The 21125-nt window shown below is 38.4% G+C and overlaps 1 protein-coding gene across 2 annotated transcripts in view; it reads right to left on the bottom strand.

Moving 5' to 3' along the window:
• scfd1 (sec1 family domain containing 1) overlaps positions 1 to 21125 on the bottom strand; it is a 151526-nt gene that overhangs the window by 94597 nt on the left and 35804 nt on the right. For both annotated transcript variants that reach the window (XM_072569003.1, XM_072569002.1), the window contains exons 11-12: positions 4194 to 4333; positions 3350 to 3440 (exon numbers count right to left, since the gene is read on the bottom strand). In XM_072569003.1, coding sequence (XP_072425104.1) covers positions 3350 to 3440; positions 4194 to 4333 — 231 coding nt within the window. The remainder of the gene's footprint in view (positions 1 to 3349; positions 3441 to 4193; positions 4334 to 21125) is intronic.

The raw sequence follows: 21125 nt of genomic DNA on the forward strand, positions 1-21125 counted from the left end.
TAGTCATGTTACAAATTGCCCTGTAATGTCCAGGGATAAGCACGTTAGGTGGGTTCCATAGTAAAAATCCCGCAGGGAGTTACGGGGTTAGGGTGAGTGTGGGTGAGCTTCTCTTTGGAGGTTCAGTGCAAACTGAATGGGACGAACGGCCTCTTTCTGCACTGTAGGGACTCTATGATTCTAATGATCAAAGCAGTGAAATCCCAAGTTTCAACTATCCATGGAAAATGTGGGGCAACACGTGGAGCACAAGGGATAGCTCAAAATGTGACTGCAGCTACCTAAGCCAGATCACCATTCATATATTGAACTTCTGCTCCAAGAGACCCATTCCTGGTGCCATCACAATGAAACTAATATTAGAGGGCTCTTCTTCAGATTTTTCTAATGGATTCTTTTTTGTTGTTTGGGGGTTACTTTTTATTTTACAGGGGCACCCTCGTCCTACAAGCCCAAAAATTATTTGATCATTTATTAACTGATCGAGGAAAGACCACTATTAAATTATCCAGTTAGCACAGTGTTTCTCAATACAGTTGCTTCAGAATTAAGCAGACAGGAAAGTTGATTTGAGGATTGTTAGAGCAGCCATGATCTCATTGAATGGTGGAGCAGACTCGATGGGCTGAACAGCTTACTTCTGCTTCCATGATCTTCTAGTGTGTTCTCTCATTATCACAGCCTTTCTCACCAACTCTCTTTAGCAGCATCTCCCTCCACCTCTCTCTGTAGACTCCCTTTCTTCTGTACCCTGGTAGCCTATCTTCCCATGGCTGCTCCACGCTGAGGCTGATGCACCACCTCTCACCTATTTATTGCTCAGTTGCTCCTCCAATCACTGACTATTTAGCTTTCATGTTTAGGGCAAGATAAATAGTCTTTGACTGGAGAGAAGCTCCTGAGAGGTTCTGTCGTGTTCAAGTACAGGGTGATTTTAATTTCATTAGTTACTTGTGACTGAATTGTCCCGGTTTCTCTGTGGGTCTTTGAAGTAGAATTAAACTACTGCCCCAGAGTATTTTGAATTATAAACAGAACCTTTAACACTGCAGTAATTGAAGCTATTGAATGGATTATTAAAAACCGGACATCAAACTATAACCCCAGCAGATTTAAAGGAAAATCTTGGATTTCCAAAAACCATTCAATAAAGTGCCACATGAAAGGTCCATGTGTAAGATAAGGACTCAGAACATGGAAGTGCAGATGTAAGACTGGTAATGCACAGAAGCAAACAGCGGAAGTAACCTGGGCATTTTCAAGCTGGAAGGCTATAACTAGTGACTTGCTGAAAGGATCAGTGTTAGGACTACTGCACTTTAAATCCACAGCTGCACTGGATCCAGCACATCAAAGATTCAATTAGATTGATTCCTAAGAGGAGAAGACTGCCTTCTGGGAGGTTGAGAAGACGCTTTGAAGGAAAATAAGATAGAGTCAAAGAAACATCCAAGATTACGAAGGGGTTCACAACAGGGCAGGCACTGAAAATTGCTTCTTAATGAATAAGATTAGTATCCTTCAGATTATTTATTCAAGAATATAATGGGTAGCCCATATTGAGCATATTTAAGGCGCAGATTCTGGTCTTTTGAAGAATATGGGAAGGATGTGTAGAATGAAACTGGACATGAGGGAGAACAACCATGATCATACGAATGGAGGAGCAAATTTAAGGAAGTAGTCTAATTCCATTTCTATTGTGTAGTTCCTATTGTTGTTCTATCCCAGTGCATATCTTTCTCCTGGCTTTCCCTCATTTTATTCTTAATCTTTGCACCTGTTTATTTACAGGTATTGTTGAAATCTCTCACGATGATAAGAATTTTACATCATTACATATGGCACAGTGGCTCAGTGTGGTTAGTACTGCTGCCTCACAGAGCCAGGGACCCGGGTTCGCTTCCTGCCTCGGGCAATTGTCTGTGTGGAGCTTGCACATGCTCCCTGTGTCTGCGTGGGTTTCCTCCCACAATCCAAAGATGTGCAGGCCAGGTGAAGTGGCAATAGTGCTAGGTGTATTAGTCAAGGGTAAAGAAAGGGTAGGGATCTGGGTGGGTTACTCTTTGGAGGGTCAATGTGGACTTGTTGGGCCAAAGGGCCTGTTTCCATACTGTAGGGAATCTAATCTTACTCATTTTATATATTTGCTTTCATAATTTGACCTCCACTTCTCTTGAATTATTCACTGGCTTTTAGAATACTCCTAGTAATATAATCGGTGTGTTTTATCCTTTGCCTCCATCACCATCAGATGGATTGTTCCTTCTCAATGTTTATTTCTCCTTAATCTGTAAGGCCCTGATTTACACATATCCTTTTTCTACTTAATTATGCTATAATCTACAATATTTAACTGTCAGTCTTGTTCTATATGTAGCCGTGTTTGTTAGCCCTATTACATCTGGTTCCTCACTATGAATTATGGCTTCCAGTTCTCTTCATTTAGTTTGGATGCTGTTCACATTGATATACAGTGTAAATTGTTTTTATTTATTGTCCTTTTCACTTTTTTTAAAATACAAAGACCTAAGGGGCAACTTTTTCATGCAGAGGGTGGTACATGAATGGAATGAGCTACCAGAGGAAGTGGTGGAGGCTGGTACAATTGCAACATTTAAGAGGCATTTGCATGTGTATATGAATAGGAAGGGTTTGGAGGGATATGGGCTGGGTGCTGGCAGGTGGGACTAGATTGGGTTGGGATATCTGGTCGGCATGGACAGGTTAGACCGAACGGTCTGTTTCCATGCTGTACATCTCTATGACTTGCAGTCATTAGCCAACTGTTTGTATTATCCTTCTTCCTTATTTGGGGCAAAAAGGCATGTTCTATTTGGGAAAACATCTAGATTAGATAGGATTGGCAGTGAAGTTGGAGATTAAAAAAGTATAGGAGATAAACTACTTAGGATGATGACTTGCTTGGTTCACAGTTTGTGGAAGAAAGAAAGGAGGGTTTCTTTGGAAGAAACTCAGAGTGTGGCTTGGGAGGTTGGTGGATTTGATTTTAAAAGAGGGATATAATGGGTGACACAGGATGAAACACTCAAAGCAGAAGCTGCCAGACAAGTAACGGTCTTGTTGATAAGGGGCACATCACTCTTTCATGTGAAGTAGATGGCTATTGATTTTAATCCCCGATTACCATTTAAATTGGGACAACAACTGAAATGAATTTCAGTTTCTTCTTCTGGTGATAATACAGATTTTCCGTACATGAGAAATTTTCATGCTTGACTGCTTCATATCAGGGAGGTTGTGGTTGTGTGTCTGCATCCAAGTCTACATTTTCACTTATACACACACACATTTGCTTTCTGGTTGTATGAAAGGACTTCCTGCTTACCATGATGCTCTTCAAATGTTTGACTTCATCTTCTTGCGTCCTGTAGGAATCCAGTTCTTGTTGCACAGATTCAGCTACTTCTGGGAAAGGACTACACAACAAGAGGTCAGGGATTCATAACATAATCATAACATTAGCTCTTAATTTCAGGCTTGCCATTAAACTGTCAAAATGTGTCTTCACAGTAAGGACAAGCCCCACGAACATCCTCAATACTACAAATTCCCAGGACAATTCCCAATGAGAAAGCACAGGATTTCACCCAAATACTACTGGATACTATTCCTCTGGCCACTACTACAAATACCAGATAATAGAACTTGGATATTGTATCATTGCATCCTGTTAGTTTTAAAAATGGCAACAGATGAAAACTAAATACTAATATCGAAGCCACTTTCAGAATAATGATCAGAGGTTTGACAATCAATCCCCAAAGTAAATGGTTAAGTCACCATAGTTCCAGAGGACCATCGGGGTTCTCTCGCATTAGAGAGACAAACTGGTGACGGCTTAACCTGAGGGTCACCATGCCTCAAGCAAGAAGAAGAAGAATCCCTCAGTGTAACCTCAGCTGGTGTGGGAATTGAATTGACACACAATAGACAATAGGTGCAGGAGTAGGCCATTCTGCCCTTCGAGCCAGCACGACCATTCATTATGATCATGGTTGATCATCCTCAATCAGTATCTTGTTCCTGCCTTATCCCCATAATCGTTGATTCCACATCCTTCAGAGCTCTATCCAACTCTTTCTTGAAAGTAAAGTTAGGTTTACTTAGCATCACAAGCCAGCCATTCAACCAAGTAAGCATTAAAGCAATGAAATCCCAAAGTGCATTACCTGCCTTTGTGCCTTTGCCAAAAATTGTCAGCAGCTGTCAAATCATAGGTTTTTTTATTTCTTTTCTTTGGTCTAGCCCCGGCAGGGGAATTTTCTTGTCCAGGGGTTTCTTCCAGGTTTACTCTATTCAAATGGAAATCCTGCAGAAAAATATACTCATTAGACAAGTGTGTGATTGATACCTATCAATCATTCTCAGTATAACGACCTGGAAAGCTGCTGACTGGATGACTTAACATGGTAGTAATAAAGTGTAATGGCATAGATTCAATTCTCATATTAGCTGACAAACTAACCTTTAGAAAAGATCTTGTGGTGCAATAGTAGTGTTCTTAGATCTGTGTTTAAGTTCCATCTGCCCTGAATGTGTGTCTGAGCATGTCCATAAAAATATCTCCACAGAACTAGTAACAATTACATTCCATCTAAACAAGCATCAGTCAAAATTAACTAATAACCCTATTTATTCAGCAATCAGGATGGTGCAGTAAACTTCAGCTGCAAGTACGTTTAAGCAATGAAGTATTTTGTTGATATGTAGCTCATTAATAGAACAGGATGCTCCATTAACAGTTTAGTAAGTAAATACATTGTTTTCTATAGAGCCATATACATCAAATCTGATTGTATTGTTAGCTTATCGTGGCCAAATTACTGTATGGAGAACTTGTTTTCTCTGTCTCAAGTCAAGGAGAGGTCATTGATGATTTTTATTCTCCTGTTCAATATTCAGCAATTCTACTTCTAAAATGTAGATTTACTGAAGGCTTATTCATAGTATAACTATGAAATGCCCCAAGTCAATTAATTCACTGACACCATCTTAAATCCACAAGTATATATCAGCATACATAGAACTACACACCAACACTTGCCTTTTTCTTCAGGGAAGAAGGGAAGCTAAAGAAAATCGGCAGTTCAAGAAATGGTGCAGAATAGGAAAACCATTGCTTTTAAAACAGTAAAGGAAAGGAGTGATTGTATTGCAAGTACTGCTTCATTAGTGTTACCATCAAGAAAACATCAAATTTTGTGCTCCATGGAATCCACCATTTTGGGTTGTTTCTCTCTTAATTGCACTGGTGAAGTTTGTTACAGGAATGCAGCTCTCAAGTCCCGGAGTAATTCTGCTCATCAGAGATGGGCACCAGCACTTTTTAAATCAGCCTGGAAAGAGCTAGTTGGTGCTGTCAAACCTGAAAAAAAACACTCTTGACTGAGTGTTGCCCATACCTATGTGTGACAAACCAACAAAGTGCCAGTGATATGCCAAGGGTTCTTGTAGAATATAGTTTGTAACTCAATACTGAGTAAAACTCTCTATCGTTTGAATATCTCAGACCAATGGCATTGCCACAAATGCATACTTACACTATATATTTTAAAAATAGGTAATCTGACCTTTTAAAACAACACAACATTTGATAGGACAGATCTCAGAAGTCACACAACTGTTCTTGTACATTCACTTCAGCCACAAAGACAGGATGATGCATTAACTCAGCATCAATCCCAAAAAGAGACATTTGAGTTTATTTAACCTTTAGACAACAGGTCCTTTTAAATGTGTGAAAATTCAAAACTTCCGAGACGATAAACAGGAAACTGAAAGAATCTCTTTGAGGAATTCTAGAATAACTGATTTTCTGAACGATGATTATCAAAAGTTACCACAGCAGTCTGTATAAGACAAACCAAGACACCATATTACACAGAACACCAAGGGAAACTCAGAGACAGAATCAGAGAGAAATCGCTCATCATAGATACGGAAAAAAGGCAAAACAGCCTAGGACTCTAATATGGAATAAAGTTATCAAGGACCACAACCTAAAGTGCTATAAAAGCAAAACAAAGGAACTTTCAGTCCCTCACAGAACCTTTCTTGCTCAATCCACCTGTGGGGAACCTCCAATTACTCAAATTACAGAAGTGATTCCAGCTGTTCAATTCTGACTTCCAGTTTTCAATTTTTCACATTAGATAGCGAATCTTTGAGCTGGCAACTGGCTTGCAACAATAATATACTAACTTTATTTGCATCCTTATAAATATCTGCTATACATATCTAGTTTTAGCTTTTGTATCTGTATTTTAATCAATAACTGTTTAACATTTTCACTGAGTAATTTTCAGCAATAATTTTGCAATAAACTGCTGTTTGATACTATTTAGGACTAAAGATTTGTTGCCTATAATTTCTGAATTGGAATACTTGATAAAGTAAAACGGGAGCTAAATGAACTATGTAAATTCACAGTTCATTCTTCAGACATCTTCAGTGTGGTTGCTGTATGCATCTGGAGTGATTTAGTAGAATAAAGATTCTCATGTGAAAACAGCTTAGACAAGCTTAATAACATTTCCATTAATAAAGAATCATTGCTTGAATTGGTGAAATATGATTTTATATTTCATGCTACCAAAACAATCAGTTAAATTTTCTATATCATGTAACAGCTGTCTCAAAACCAGGAAACAAATCATCCTATTTCCTTTGAACAACAATCACCTAATATTCCAAGGATAAATGAATTGTAACAAAAAAAATTACAGAATAGTTGCAGGATAATACCAAGTTAAATGTGTGCATTAGCCACACATTCAGGATAGTATTCTGTGCAGCACCAATGCAAATCTGATATTGCCCAGGCCATTTTTCATTGGTTCTTCGTGAGGTTGTTAGCTGGGTTCGCTGTGGGAAGCTTTTGTGTTGTGCTTTCACAACCAGAACTAATAAAGTTAAGATTTTCCCATTCATTTACTCAAAAGAAGCAAGTTCCATCCCATTAACCTGAATGCATTTGAACTTCAGCTACAGAGCTACTTTTCTATGTGCACAGATTTTGTGCTGTCAATGATGGCGAGACTGTCGCTGCAATTACTCCACTGAAACTGAAAACAACTTCAGGAGTCTGCAATTGAATACGTTAACATAGAAGTCCATAAGTTGTTGTAAGTGACACTATTATTTTCCAGAAGATACACTGGCAAGTTTTCCTCCAGCAGTGAGAAGAGACTCTAAGGTAATGAAAACATTGCAATAGCCCTTGAAATATTACATTTTCTTGAATGAGATGGAACTAGGTTTTAAAAGTATACTCATTTTATAATTTCTGCTAGTCACCTTCACTGTCTCTGATACATTTTTATAATTGTGGAACCAAACAGCTACATAAGTAATGTTTTTTAAAACGTTTACGGTACTTTAGCTTTTATCTCAATCCAAAGTGGTGACCATTGACACTTTCTATTTAGAACCACACTCTCAAAATCCTAACTGTTAAGTCTTTTGCCCCTCAATCATCTCCCCCCAGATGGTCTCTCGCTCTGATTAGGTTCAATCATTCAGTGCCAGTTCTGGCTAGACCACATAAAACAATCATAGAATCATACAATCTCTACAATGCAGAAAGAGGCCATTCGGCCCACCGAGTCTGCATCGACCCTCGAAACAGCATCCCACCCAGCCCCAGTCCTCCACCCTATCACCGTAACCCCTGCATTTAGCATGGCTAATCCATCTAGCCTGTACATCGCTGGATACTATGTGCAATTTATCATGGCCAGTCTGCACATCTTTGGTCTGTGGGAAGAAACCAGAGCACTCATCTGACAAAAGGAGAAAATGCAAACTTCACACAGAGCTTGGGCTAATGCTGGAATCAAACCCTGGTCCCTGGCGCTGTGAGGCAGCAATGCTAACCACTGTGCCACAACATTGAGTCCTATTCTCATCTATGAAAATGATCATGATTCCACAGTTGTCCTGAAGTGCAAAGGTAACCCTTCAGCTTTGTTTCTCTACTGCAATACATATTTTAAACCACTTTCCCAGTCTTTAACACCTTCACCTTGAACAAAGGCAAAGAGCTTATGGATATCTTTGTCATTGAGATGGGAACAACTGAGCAGGTGCCTCTGCTGCTTTTTTGCCCTTTCACTGAAATTGCTTTTCAGGCTCCCTCGCCCCTCAGCTTCCACCTCATCAGCCCTGACCTTGTATTTTTCTCGATTAACGCCTCTCAAGCGCTCTCATAATTCATGTTACCCACGACATCCCCAACCTGCATTCTAAGTCCTATTCCCAACATTCCTTTTTGGCTCCAAAGTTAGCTGACTTGTTAACAGATTGCTCTGTTGGACTGATTGCTTATGACACTGGCTGGCTGGCAACACTCAGAGTGATGAGACAGTGTCTTTTCCTTTACACTGCCTGCAAAGGAGGCGTATTCAATGGCTGATCTCAAACTGTGACCTTCAGAGCACACAAGGATATTAGGACTAATTCACATAGACCAGGCTTGAAACTGGTATATCCCTGAAAGGGTAAAACGTATAAACATCTCAGGAGATGGTGTTCTACTAAGGGGGATTGGGTAGTCAGCCTCTCATTATCTTTCCTTTTTGGTCTTTCTGTTTGAAGTTCCCCTGATTTTGTACAGGTATGATTTCCAGAATTCCTCTTCAAAAGCTACCAAATTTACATCCTCAGTTACCTTGGCTATATCAGACTTCTTTTTATAAAAAGCGGGTCCTTCAAGTTTGATATGCCCATAGAATGCAGGGATATGATTCATAGTCATGATGATTGAAAATTTAGAGGGGCTATGTGTGAGTTCTTCTAGGAGAAAGTGAGGATTGCAGATACTGGAGATCAGAGTCAAAAGTCTGTTGCTGGGAAAGCACAGCAGGCTGGGCAGCATCTGAGGAGCAGGAGAATCTTCGTTTTGGGCATAAGCCCTTCATCAGGAAAGCTGATTCATGATGAAGGGCTTATGCCCAAAACATCGATTCTCCTGCTCCTCGGATGCTGCCCAACCTGCTGTGCTTTCCCAGCAACACACTCTCGGCTATGTGTGAATTCATACAAAGTCTTAGCTCATGGAACTCTCTGAAAAAATGCTAGCATATAGTTGTGGCACACTTATATTTTTCCTTTCATAATTGCAGCAAGATTTCTTTACATTCTCACCCTTTTGAAATAAAGGGTGACACATTATTTGCCTTTCTAATTGCTTGCTGGCCATCAGTTTAACTTTTTGATTCACATGCAAGGATAACCAAATCCTTCTGAATACCAACATTTAGTAAAGTCTCACTTTTTAAACAGGCTGTTTGCTGACATCCTAATGGATGTGCATTTGCGTTGTGTTTCCAAACTTGCACATGTACTAACAGTGAAGCGTCTCATCAGTGAATAAAAAAGGTGTAGCTGAAGTAAAATATTCAGTGTCACCTCTAAACGTAAATTATGCAAAACCTCCAGCCAACACTGAAACACAACCAAATGAAATTTCTGTAAACAATTTCCATAAGCAAGCATACAGAAGGATAAGGGACTAAATGTTGCACTCTTAAAACAAACAAAATAGATACCATAACTATTGTTGAAATATAATGATGACATAACAACCTGGAATTAATTACAGAAACCTGCATCAGAATGGTAATTCGAGTACAGATTTTATTTGAAGACCCCAACCTCAATTTACACTAATAACACAGATTAGCAATGCACTTGAATAAGACTTTCTTGGAATATTTGAATATTGATTTGCTTTCAAACAGTCACAAAGTTGGAACACTAGCATGCAAAGTCAACTCATTTTGATTCTTTTGGCCTACAGAAGAGCAATATAGTGGTTCTGTCATACAGGTCACGCTGTATTTTGGAGGCAGAGTCTCTATCTGGAAAAAGTGATTCTGTTTTGAAGTTCTGTTTGGTCTGAGACAAATCAAGATGACATTTTGAAGATGAAAAATTCCACTTGGTACTTTGAATCATAATAGTCTTATTTAATTACTGTCAAACAGTTACATAAGAGTGGGAAGTTCCAGAATTTATAGAAACACAGCATGGTTGTAGCACAGGAGGTGGCCATTTGAACTCTTGTGTTTAAACCAGCTTTAAAAAGTAGCAAATCATCCAGCATTAACGCCCTACCCTACCGTTGACCTAATCATACTTTCTTTTCAGAAAACAATCTAAAACTTCTCTTGGATAATTCAATTGAATGGCAGGCAGTGCATTCCAGATACTAACTATTTGTTACCCAAAAAGTCTTCCTTATGTTGCCACTACTTCCTTGCCAAGAACTTAAATCTATGCCTTTAATCTTACATCAATGTGAAGTCTGTTACTATCTTTTCTGCACAGACGCCTCATGATGTTGAATACCTCTATCAAATCTCCTCTCAATTCTTCCTTCTCTAAAGGCAGCAGTTCCAACTTCTTCAAACCATCTTAGACTGAAATTCCTCATCCCTGGAACCATTCTCACGAATCATTTTTACACACATTTTGCTCTCTCAGCCCCCCTAAAGTGCATGGTCCAGAACCTAATGCAATAATCCAATTGAGACCAAGCCATTTTGTATAGTGTAACATAGCCTTGTTGCTTTTGTACTCTATTTCCTTATTTATAAAGTCTAGGATATTGTATAGTAATTTAGTAATCATTCTTTCAAACTGTGCAGGTACCTACATTGACTTATGCACATATATACCTCAGTCTCTTTGTTACTGCACCTTTTAGTTTATAATGTCCCTCTGCATTCTTCCTACTGAAATGAATCACTTCACATTTCTCTGCTTTAAATTCCACCATTTGTTCACCTGCTCCACCAACCAATGTCCTATAGAACTTCTAAACTATACTCATAGTTCACAAGAATTCCAAGTTTTGTACTGTCCACAAGTCCTGAAATTGTAAAACTTTTATCAGTATAATGTCTATGTTTAAACATTTTTGGTTAACTATCCAACATACAAGCTGTTTTTACAAAATGGAATGGGAAGCATTCCAAATTTGTGTGGACACTGGCTAGGAAACAGGAAACAGGCCAACATAACAGTGGCTGTGGGCAATAGCCCATAGAAATATTTGCTTTATAACTTGTTGTTATGGAAACACATGACTTATTAAAACCCAAGAGTAAAATTACCAATTGTGACCTACTGCAATATGAAATTTGTCCTACTATATTAATTTACTGAGCATCAGATTTAACAAGATTTACTTTCATGTCAACTTTGGACATTTCTGATCACTCAACTTAAAAACACCATCAATTCGGTTTTGATGTTTTCTGCTCCATTTTATCCTCCCAAAAAATCATATCCAATTTCTCATCCAAATGTGAGGAAAAGTAAACAGTTTGATTTTTGACCAGTCAGAAGGTTCTAAGAATAGTTTGAGGTTTCACTTGTGATGACTAATTAACTTCTTTTAAAATAAATTAATAGTCTATGCACTTTGAGACTGGGTATTTCCAACATGCAAAACTTCAAAATATTATTGGGCTTAAAAGCTGCCATTCAAAACAATTATTACTCGTCAAATCTTTTAATGTAACAGATTAACATTATTTTCGAATAGATTTATTGTTTTTTTCCTAACACTTCTGTCAATTTGACTGATTTTTAAAAAAGTGAATCTAATAAGTTATTCACTGGGGGAGAAAGGGTATAATATATTGATACATGTCTTGGCTAGATTAAAGTCCTTTTACTTGCTGGAATAATAGAAAATCTACAATTTAAAATTCAGCTCAAAACATGTTCTCTATTTTCAATTAGGTGCATTGGCACAAATTATATTTTTACAATAAAGGTATAAAGGTGTCCATAATTTATCAGTGAACTGTCATATTATAATGAAATCTACAGTATAATTGCTTCTAGTAAACTTACCACCTAGCATTTAAACACTGATGAGCTGTGGTTTCTACTTTTTTTAAGATGTAACGTGCAGTCTAATATCAAATTTGCTAGATTCAATCACATTGGAATCCTATCCATACACCAAAGCAGTATAGTTAAAAGCGCACTTCTTCTTATTAATCTTTTTATTTGGTAGCCTCTCAGAGTTAAGGAGGACCTGTCATTCTGGCTGAATAGTCTGCAAACTCTGCCTCGGTGGTAGATGGTGTGGGGAGGGAGGGAGTGGATGGTGGGGGAGTGGGGCAGGGGGTATTTGATGAACTTGGTGGATAGGATGCTCTAGGTTCTGCACACGCTTTCCACTGATTGTGCTTGGCCTCCATGTGCTCCACTCAGTGATACTTGAAGTAGTTGGCACCTTTACAGAAGCTTCATCTCCAGTCTGTGCATTCTAGGGCAAGTGATTCCTGCCACGGAAGCATTGCGTTTGTTTAGGAAGGCTTTCAGACTGGATTCATAACACCTTGAAATTAAAATATTTGATGATTCTAAAAATTGCTCAATTTTTCTTAATCAGACTTTACAAATAACCAACCTTGGACACAAGTTTATAACTTAAACAAAAAATAATAATTCATTATTAATAATGTAACTTTAGCTGAATACAGATTAACTCCAAGCAATCTAATTAATATCTACAATCTAAACCTGATTTTCTTTGATCACCAAGCACACTCTCACATCAAGAGACACAGTTGAGGGATAAATTAAAATTAAAGAAGTGTAGGTTAACAAACTGGCAACTGTTCTAATGATGAATAACAAGCCTTCATGAAATCTGATGGGTTGCATCCTGTTTGAATTCCAAAGTGACCTGCCAATGCAAACAGCTTCAGCAGACCTCTGCAGACTTTTCATTATTTCTTATAAACTGGGATTCTTTTCTCAGGACTTTCAACAAGTTGTCAACTGGAGAGTAACTAGAGAGGGCAAACCCAAAAACTAAGCCTGCAGCTTTGTACCAACACTACCTCCTGCCCAAGAACTCCAGTCAAAACCAGTTCACCCTTTGCTTTCTCTTTGTTTCATTTTCCGATTGTCTGGCCAGCATTGACCATGGCCTTGATAAACCAATTCAACATGCAACCAGCTGCCAGTCCCTGAGCATAACAGCATCTTGGTGCCGGTTCACTTATAGTGTTCTTGGAGCATTCATTAAATTGGTTTGTCTTTCTAGGCTAGTTCCTAACAACAAACATCATTCTTTTGTTTTTTTTTTAAAACAAGCTGCTGTTCAAAGTTCAGTCTCAACTGTAACTCACAGTTCCAAACCAAAAATGAAAAAAAAACAGAAAAATTATGATAGCCTCAACAACTATGACAAAACTCAGGATATCTAAATGGCACCACATCAACTTGCACCATCAGATCTGTCCTCTATGGCGGCATGGTAGCACAATGGTTAGCACTGCTGACTCACAGCGCCTGAGACCCGGGTTCAATTCCCGCCTCAGGCGACTGACTGTGTGGAGTTTGCATGTTCTCCCCGTGTCTGCGTGGGTTTCCTCCGGGTGCTCCAGTTTCCTCCCACAGTCCAAAGATGTGCAGGTCAGGTGAATTGGCCATGCTAAATTGCCCGTAGTGTTAGGTAAGGGGTAAATGTAGGGTTATGGGTGGGTTGCGCTTTGGCGGGTTGGTGTTGACTGTTGGGCCGAAGGGCCTGTTTCCACACTGTAATGTAATCTAATCTCTATGTCAGATCACTAATTTTCTGCACAAATAAGTATGGGGGTCTTCATTCTAAATTGCCAACAAATTAATATCCAAATTCAATAATGTGCTGCCATTTAAAATGAATGGAGGAAACTAGGAAAAAACAACTAAGCCGAAACAGCATTACTGCTAGCGTTTCAGTACTATAAGGTGCAAGTTCAAAATTGCAAGTGTATCCTTAAGTCTGGTTTTTTAATTGGATCACATAGAAAAACAAAAATACTCTCAAAAGTGTACAATTCCATAGCAAAAATGTTAATAAGAAATGTCTCAAACTATTTATTTTCTTTCCCTTTTTTAAAAAAAGTTTATTCCAATGCCACATTCAATTTTCTTATCTGTGCTGATCCAATGCAAAGATACAGTTAGTTATAAAACATAAGAATTGTAAAGTTCCAAATATTTTAATAGAAATGGTTTTCTCAACCTGACCAGAAGACCATAAGATGTAGGAGCAAAATTAGGCCATTCAGCCAAAGTGTGTGTCCTGCCATTTGATCATGGCTGACATGTTTCTCAACCACATTCTCCTGCCTTCTCCCTGTAACTCATGATCCCCTTTCAAGTTAAGAATGTATCTATCGCTGTCTTAAATATACTCAATAACTTGGTTTCCACAGCTTTCTATGGCAATTAGTTCCATAGATTAACCACTTTCTGGGTGAAGACCTTCCTCCTCATCCCAGTTCTAAAGGATCATCCCTTCACTCTGAGGCTATGCCCTCAGGTCCTAGTCTCTCCTGCTAGTGGAAAAAACCTTCACCACATTCACTCTATCCAGGCCTCTCATTATTCTCTAAGTTTCAATGAGATCTTCCCTTATCCTTCTAAACTCCATTCAGTATAGACTCGGAGTCCTCGATCACTCCTTCAACGATAAGCCCTTCATCCCTGGGATCATTCTTGTAAACCTCATCTAGACCCCCACCAACACTGACACATCATTCCTTAGGAAGTGCTCATAATATTCTAAATATGGTCTGACCAGAGCATTATATTTATATAGCCTCGGCAGCACATCACTGCTCTTCTATTCTAGCCATCTTGAAATGAATACAAACATTACATTTGCCTTCCTAATTGCCAACTGAACCCCCATGTTAACCTGAAGAGAATCGATAACTAGGATTACCAAGTCCCTTTGAGCTTCATATTTCCAAAGCCTTTCCCTGTTTCGAAAATGGACTACGCATCTATTCCTCTTACCAAGTGCATAACCTCACACTTTCCCAAGTTGTATTCCATCTGTTATTTCTTTGCCCACTTTTCTAATCTATCGAAGTCCTTCTGCAGCTACCCCAACTTCTTCAATACTAACTGCCTCTCTACCTATCTATGTGTCATCTGCGAACTTAGCAACAATGCACTCGGTTCCTTTGTCCAAATCATTCCCGTATAACGGGAATAAATGTAATCCTAATATGAACCCCTGTAGAACTCCATTAGTTACCAGCTGCCACTCTGAAAAAGTACACTTTGTCTCCATTCTCTGCCTTCTGCCAGTCAGCCAACCTCTATCTAAGCCAGTAACTTGCCCAAAACAACCACGGATTCTTAGGTTATTTAGCAGCCTCCTGTGTGGCAACTTGTAAAAGGCTTTCTGAAAATCTAAAAAGAGATCACGTCCACTGGCTCTCCTTAGCCTAACTTACTCATTACCTCCTCAATGAATTCTTACAGATTTGAGAGACATGACCTCTCCTTGATATAGCTGTGTTGGCTCACCCCTATTTTACCATGCACTTTCAAGTACTCTGCAATTTCTTCCTTTATAATGGACTAACGACAGCATCAGGCTAACCAGCCTATAGTTTCCTGTCTTCTGTCTCCCTCCCTTCTTAAACAGGGGCATTACATTAGCCATTTTCCATTCCCTTGGCACTATCCCTGACTCCAGTGATTCCTTAAAGATCACCAGCAATGCCTCTGCAATCTCATTTATCTCTTACATTATCCTCATTTATCTATTACCTTCCTGATAATTCTGGGATGGTCCATCTGATCCAAATAATTTATCCACCTTTAGGCCTTTCAACCTCCCTGGCACCTTCTCCTTAGTAAAGGCCACTACACTCACCCCAGCCCTTTGACTCTCGAAGTTTTGACACTCCGTAAAAACTGCTGGAAAATGGAATATTCATGTAATTTCTTATTATATTATTGCAGATAGTAATAAAGCTCTATTGATCTACATCTTATTACTCCAACAAAAACAAATTTGGCTCAGTAAGCGGTTTCTTTTAAATTTATGTTCTGCTACTTTTTGCTCACCCATCTTCAATGCAAAAATATACTTTGAAGGTAAGCTATGCAAAATCAGTACATAATTACCCAAATATGGTAGTCAAAGGAATTATTCAGAACTGACCTCGAAAAAGACTGCCTACAAAGATTTGATAATGTCCGGAGCACTGGTTTCTCTTTTTGATATTACACTGACACCTGCCTAGTTCAGTAGTAGTGAAGCAATCAGCCAAGCTCATTAGCCATTAGATTATAGAATTTGCAAACAGCAAATCAGGAATAAAAAACACTGATTATATTTCACATCTTAATCAATTACAGGGAGCAAAAGGAAACTGAAATTTTATAAGCAAACTTAAAAAGTATGATTGTTGAAAATGTGCAATATTTAAATATTTGAGACAATAAGAGTCATACTTCCCAACTTCGCTTATCAGGACCTGCAAGTTGTTCACAGTAACTGTAAACACAGAAAACCTCACTGAACAAAGTTTAACCTTTTCAATGGCTTTAACAGCATGAACAGCGCATGAATGGTTTTGGTTTACATCAATTCACTAGTACTATGTTGGTTGCAACCGTGAAGAATGCAGCAGGATACTTTGTGAAGCAGGAAACAATCACTACTATCAGCATCTGGATTTAGTCCACAAGAAATAGAAGCAGAAGTAGGTTTTTCTGCCCATTAAACCCACTCTGCTATTCAATGAGATCACGAGAGATCTGATCATCCTCAATTCCACCTGCATTTACCTTAAGTAACTCTTAATTTCCTAACTGATTAAAAATCTGTCTCAAACTTGAATATGCTTAACAACCCAACACCAACGGCCATCAGCGGTAAAGAATTTCATAGATTCACTACCCTTGGAGGAATAAAGTTCTTCCTCATCGGTCTTAAATGGGTGACTCCTTACTTTGAGATTATGCCTTCTGCTCCTAAGCATTCCCACCAGAATAAACAATCTTTCTGTATCTACCATATCAAGCTCTCGAGGTTCTTGCTACGACACTGAGCTGAACCCCTGTTACTTTAACCCAAAAAACCAAGAAAAATGAGTAACAGACAACTCACAAATTCTACTATTTAGAGAAAATACCATCAATTTATTTTTTAACTACAAAAAGTTAACATTAAACAACTACTCACAATTCTAAGTCCCCATTTGTCTTAACTGTTTATTATCTGCCTATAACTTGATAATAAGATGCTGTTCCAAAAAGACATATATTTAAAATTACATCAACTTAATTTCAAAACCACACAGCCACTGTCGTCTTTTGTGTCTGTCTTCTTCTGGCTGAGGTTGTCCCTGGGTCATCTTCTTTCCTTGTACTGCGAGTATGTTTCATCTGAAAAGGTACAGTCTAGATGCAGTTGCTCTCTCTCCAATTTTCAAAATGCATGCATTTTTATACTCCCAACATCAGATCGTCGCATTGGTTCGGGTTTGGCAAAACAATAAATTCAAACACTATTGGGTTTGAGTATCCTAGGGCATAATTTAAACTGATTGTTTAAATTTGAATTGTTGTCAAAACAGCAACCAAAACGTAGGTATCCCTTTCACAGTCAAATGTTACATATTTTCAATTGCCCAAGTACACTCTGGGACTGCCATCTCGTCATATACACAGGTTCTGTAAGCTCTCAGTTCTGAACAGCATTCACCTCTCTTAAAGGGACAATTCACGCCTTTAACTTCATAACAAATCATATATGTCCTCTTTCATTCATCTAAACTCCAATGAATATAAGCCCTATGTACTCAACTTGCCCTCATAAGACAATCCAGCCATACCCAGGATCAACCTAGTGAACTTTCTCTGGACTGCCTCCAATGACATTATGCTTTTCTTCTGGCAAGGGGACAAAAATTGCGCACAATACTCCAAGTGTAGTTTGACTAATGCCTGGTATAGTATAAGACTGCTCTATTTTTATACTCCACTCTCTTCGAAATAAAGAATAACAGTCCATTTGCCTTTCCTATTACCTACTGAATTTGAATTTTAACTTTTTGTGATTCAAACTAGAGGGTTCCCAAATCTCTTTGTGGTGCAGCTTTATGCAGTCTTTCCCCACTTAAATAGTAGCCAGCTTCTTTTATCTTCCTGTCAAAATACATGAACACAATTTTTCCACATTATATTCCATCTTCTATGTGTGTGCCTACTTACTTAACATGTCTACGCCCCTCTTGAAGGCTTCTTGCTTCATCATATAACTTGCCTTTCCACATGAGGGTGGGACAGAAGCACTGCTGCTTCTCAGCACCAAGGGCCTGGGTTCGATTCCTGCCTCAGGCAACTTTCTCACTGTGTCTGCGTGGGTTTCCTCTGGGTGCTCCAGTTTCCTCCCACAGTCTAAAGATGTGCAGGTCAGGTGAATTGGCCTTGCTAAATTGCCCACAGTGTTAGGCGCATTAGTCAGAGGTATGTATAGGGCAGGGGAATGGGTCTGGGTGGGTTACACTTCGGAGGGTCGGTGTGGACTTGTTGGGCCGAAAAGCCTGTTTCCACACTGTAGGGAATCTAATCTGATCATATTTTGGTGTCATCTACAATTTTGCCACATTGAGTTGCATCATCAAAGTCATTAATACATATCATAAATAATTGTGGCTCTGGCACTCCACTCACTAACTGCAGGTTTCCATCCTGAAAATGCTTACTTTAAACATCATAGTCTCTTATCTTATTAAGTAGCCTTATGTGCCTTGTCGAATGCCTTTTGGAACTATACTACAGAATAACTTTACAACAACTTGAACAACTGGTAGGATGCCATTATGCAAAAGATAGAGGTTTTTACATTATTGTAAATCGAAATTGGCAATGCGAGTTAGGCATAAGTAGTGGTACATATACAAGATACGATTCTTTCCTATGCAACACAAGCATGATGCTTCAACAATTCAGAACTGAAATTTCATTGAAAATTCACTACAAGTCAAATCTTTCTTCTCCTTCATTGCCCAACTCCCTGGGTTGGAAGTCAGTGATGTAATTTTAAAAAGGGCAGTTAAAAGATACAATTGAAAAACTTAGTGCTAATGTGGAGGGAGATAAAGAAGAGAAAGAGTAATACATCAATATTTCCAATGTAAACAAATGTACACCAGCAAAGCATTTCAGATGTTGGAAACCTGAAATAAAAGCTGAACATGCTGGAAAACACTTAGTAGGTTTGGCAGCATCCATGGAAAGAGAAACAGAATTAATCTTGAAACATTAACTGTTTCTCTCTCCATAGGTGCTGACACTTCTGTTGGGCATTTCCAGAATTATCTGTTTTTATTGCAAAATACTCATTTTTCTTTGGGGAAGTTTCATCGTCATTGATTAGCAGCCAAGGGCAGAAATGTTTCAGAGGAGGCAAATTCTTAAACATTTTGAAAGTGCTATGCGAAAAAAGCATGCATATTGTAGTTACATAATTCATTGCCAGAAGAAAAGTAACCTAGAGCTACTTGGTTCCCAATCTTCATTCCAGTATGTGGAAATTACATGTATACTTCCAGAGAAAAGTATATCTATGAGACTCATATTAATTACGGTTGCAGAAAAACAGACATGTTTTGAATGACTGTAAGTACCAAGTTCTAGCAATGACATGTGCATGGTAAGTTGGGTAATATAAATCAGTCCTTTCCAAAAGGAAATGAGTAGAAAGAAAATCACTTATTAAATCCCATAAGCTATCAAACTTGAAGTGACATCTTAGTGCACAGATGCAATGTTCAAAGATTGTAGTTTCTAAGAGCCTTATTTTTAAAAGCATTCCTGCATGTCTTAAGGATTATAAAAATGATAAGAATCTGCCTCTGTACAAAGCACCCATTGAAGTATCAGTTTTTAAAAATATGCGCATGATTCAAAGAACAGGAATTTTAAAACAAGAGATCATTGAAAATTTCTTAGTTACCAAAGCAACAAAACGCTTAAAGGATGTCCAGATGTTTTCCCCCAGATCTAGTGTTTGATTGAAGGAAGCTAATTATTCTTTTTTTTTAAACCCTTTATCCAATGGACTCTTTTATGGGCAGTTTACACAGACACTTACTGACCACTGGATTTTGTCAAGCTCCCAATCTACAAGTGCCAGCATGAACACTTTTTTGCAGATAGTAGGGGGTGGGATCTGGCACCAGGGAGAAGAAACAGCCCACCAGCTGAGGCCAATATTCACTGCATATTGAGAAAATGCAGAAAGATAATCTAATTTCTATTTGCTAAGCTCAATAGTGTAGAAATCAAATGCAGTACTCCACTGCAGTTAATGATTGATGTCAGCGAACATGATAAGTACTGAACAGTAATACAATCTTGGACATCCTGGTCAGAATGGCTCAGATCAACATTGTAATTACCAACTCAATTGTGAGAAGTTACAGTTCAATCTGATGAACAATTATTGAGACTATATCTATGTGATTTCTGTGGACGTTCAAGATTAGTTTTCTATCAAGTTTTGTCAATATAATTTGATGAAGTCTCCCTCATCTGTCCTTAGATTAGAAATAGCAGAATTTATAATATCTACAAAAATACATTGTTTTAGTGGAATGCATGACTGTTTGCTAACAGGGTTACCTTCCAAGACTACTTGATTATATTATCAGTTGATCAGGCCTAGAGTTCAATTTTATGGGTTAAGGGAATGGTGGAGATGAAAATCTCCATGTCTTTCGCGATTATCTTTTCACTGATCATATATTAAACAATTTGTCAGAGGTCCAATCATTTGATTTCTACAACTGGAAGTAGCTTCATTAGGTAATTTTAGAAAATGTGGAGTTTGTTTCTGTTAAATTAAAACTAACCGAGTTAGCCAGAATGTAAATTATTTGAGCTGAATTCACAGCCCCAAGGTGCCATCTCAAGATAATGTTTTCACACCTGCTACTTAGAATTGCCAGGGGACCTGTGACATGTCTTTCACTTGCATGGAAAGAGATTTAAACAATTAATTATAGCATGTCTTTATTGTTCAACTCCTTTTTGCGGTATTTGGACATTTCAAACAGCTCCTTGTCACAAGGTAATGTATCTGCAAACATTTACACCCTCCTAGATACTTGTTGGGTTTAAACCTCTTGCTGTATCCTGAAGACATTCTCATTCCTCATAAGAGTTCCTCAATGCCATTACGCTCCATAAAATGCACAAATCCCTTTCATTTCCCCGGCTCCTAAATACCTCCTCGCAGCTGCAAATATTCATTTATAATGTATGGCATAACTGAC

Source organism: Chiloscyllium punctatum, chromosome 4, assembly GCF_047496795.1.
Source record: "Chiloscyllium punctatum isolate Juve2018m chromosome 4, sChiPun1.3, whole genome shotgun sequence".
NCBI classification, from domain to species: Eukaryota; Metazoa; Chordata; class Chondrichthyes; order Orectolobiformes; family Hemiscylliidae; genus Chiloscyllium; species Chiloscyllium punctatum.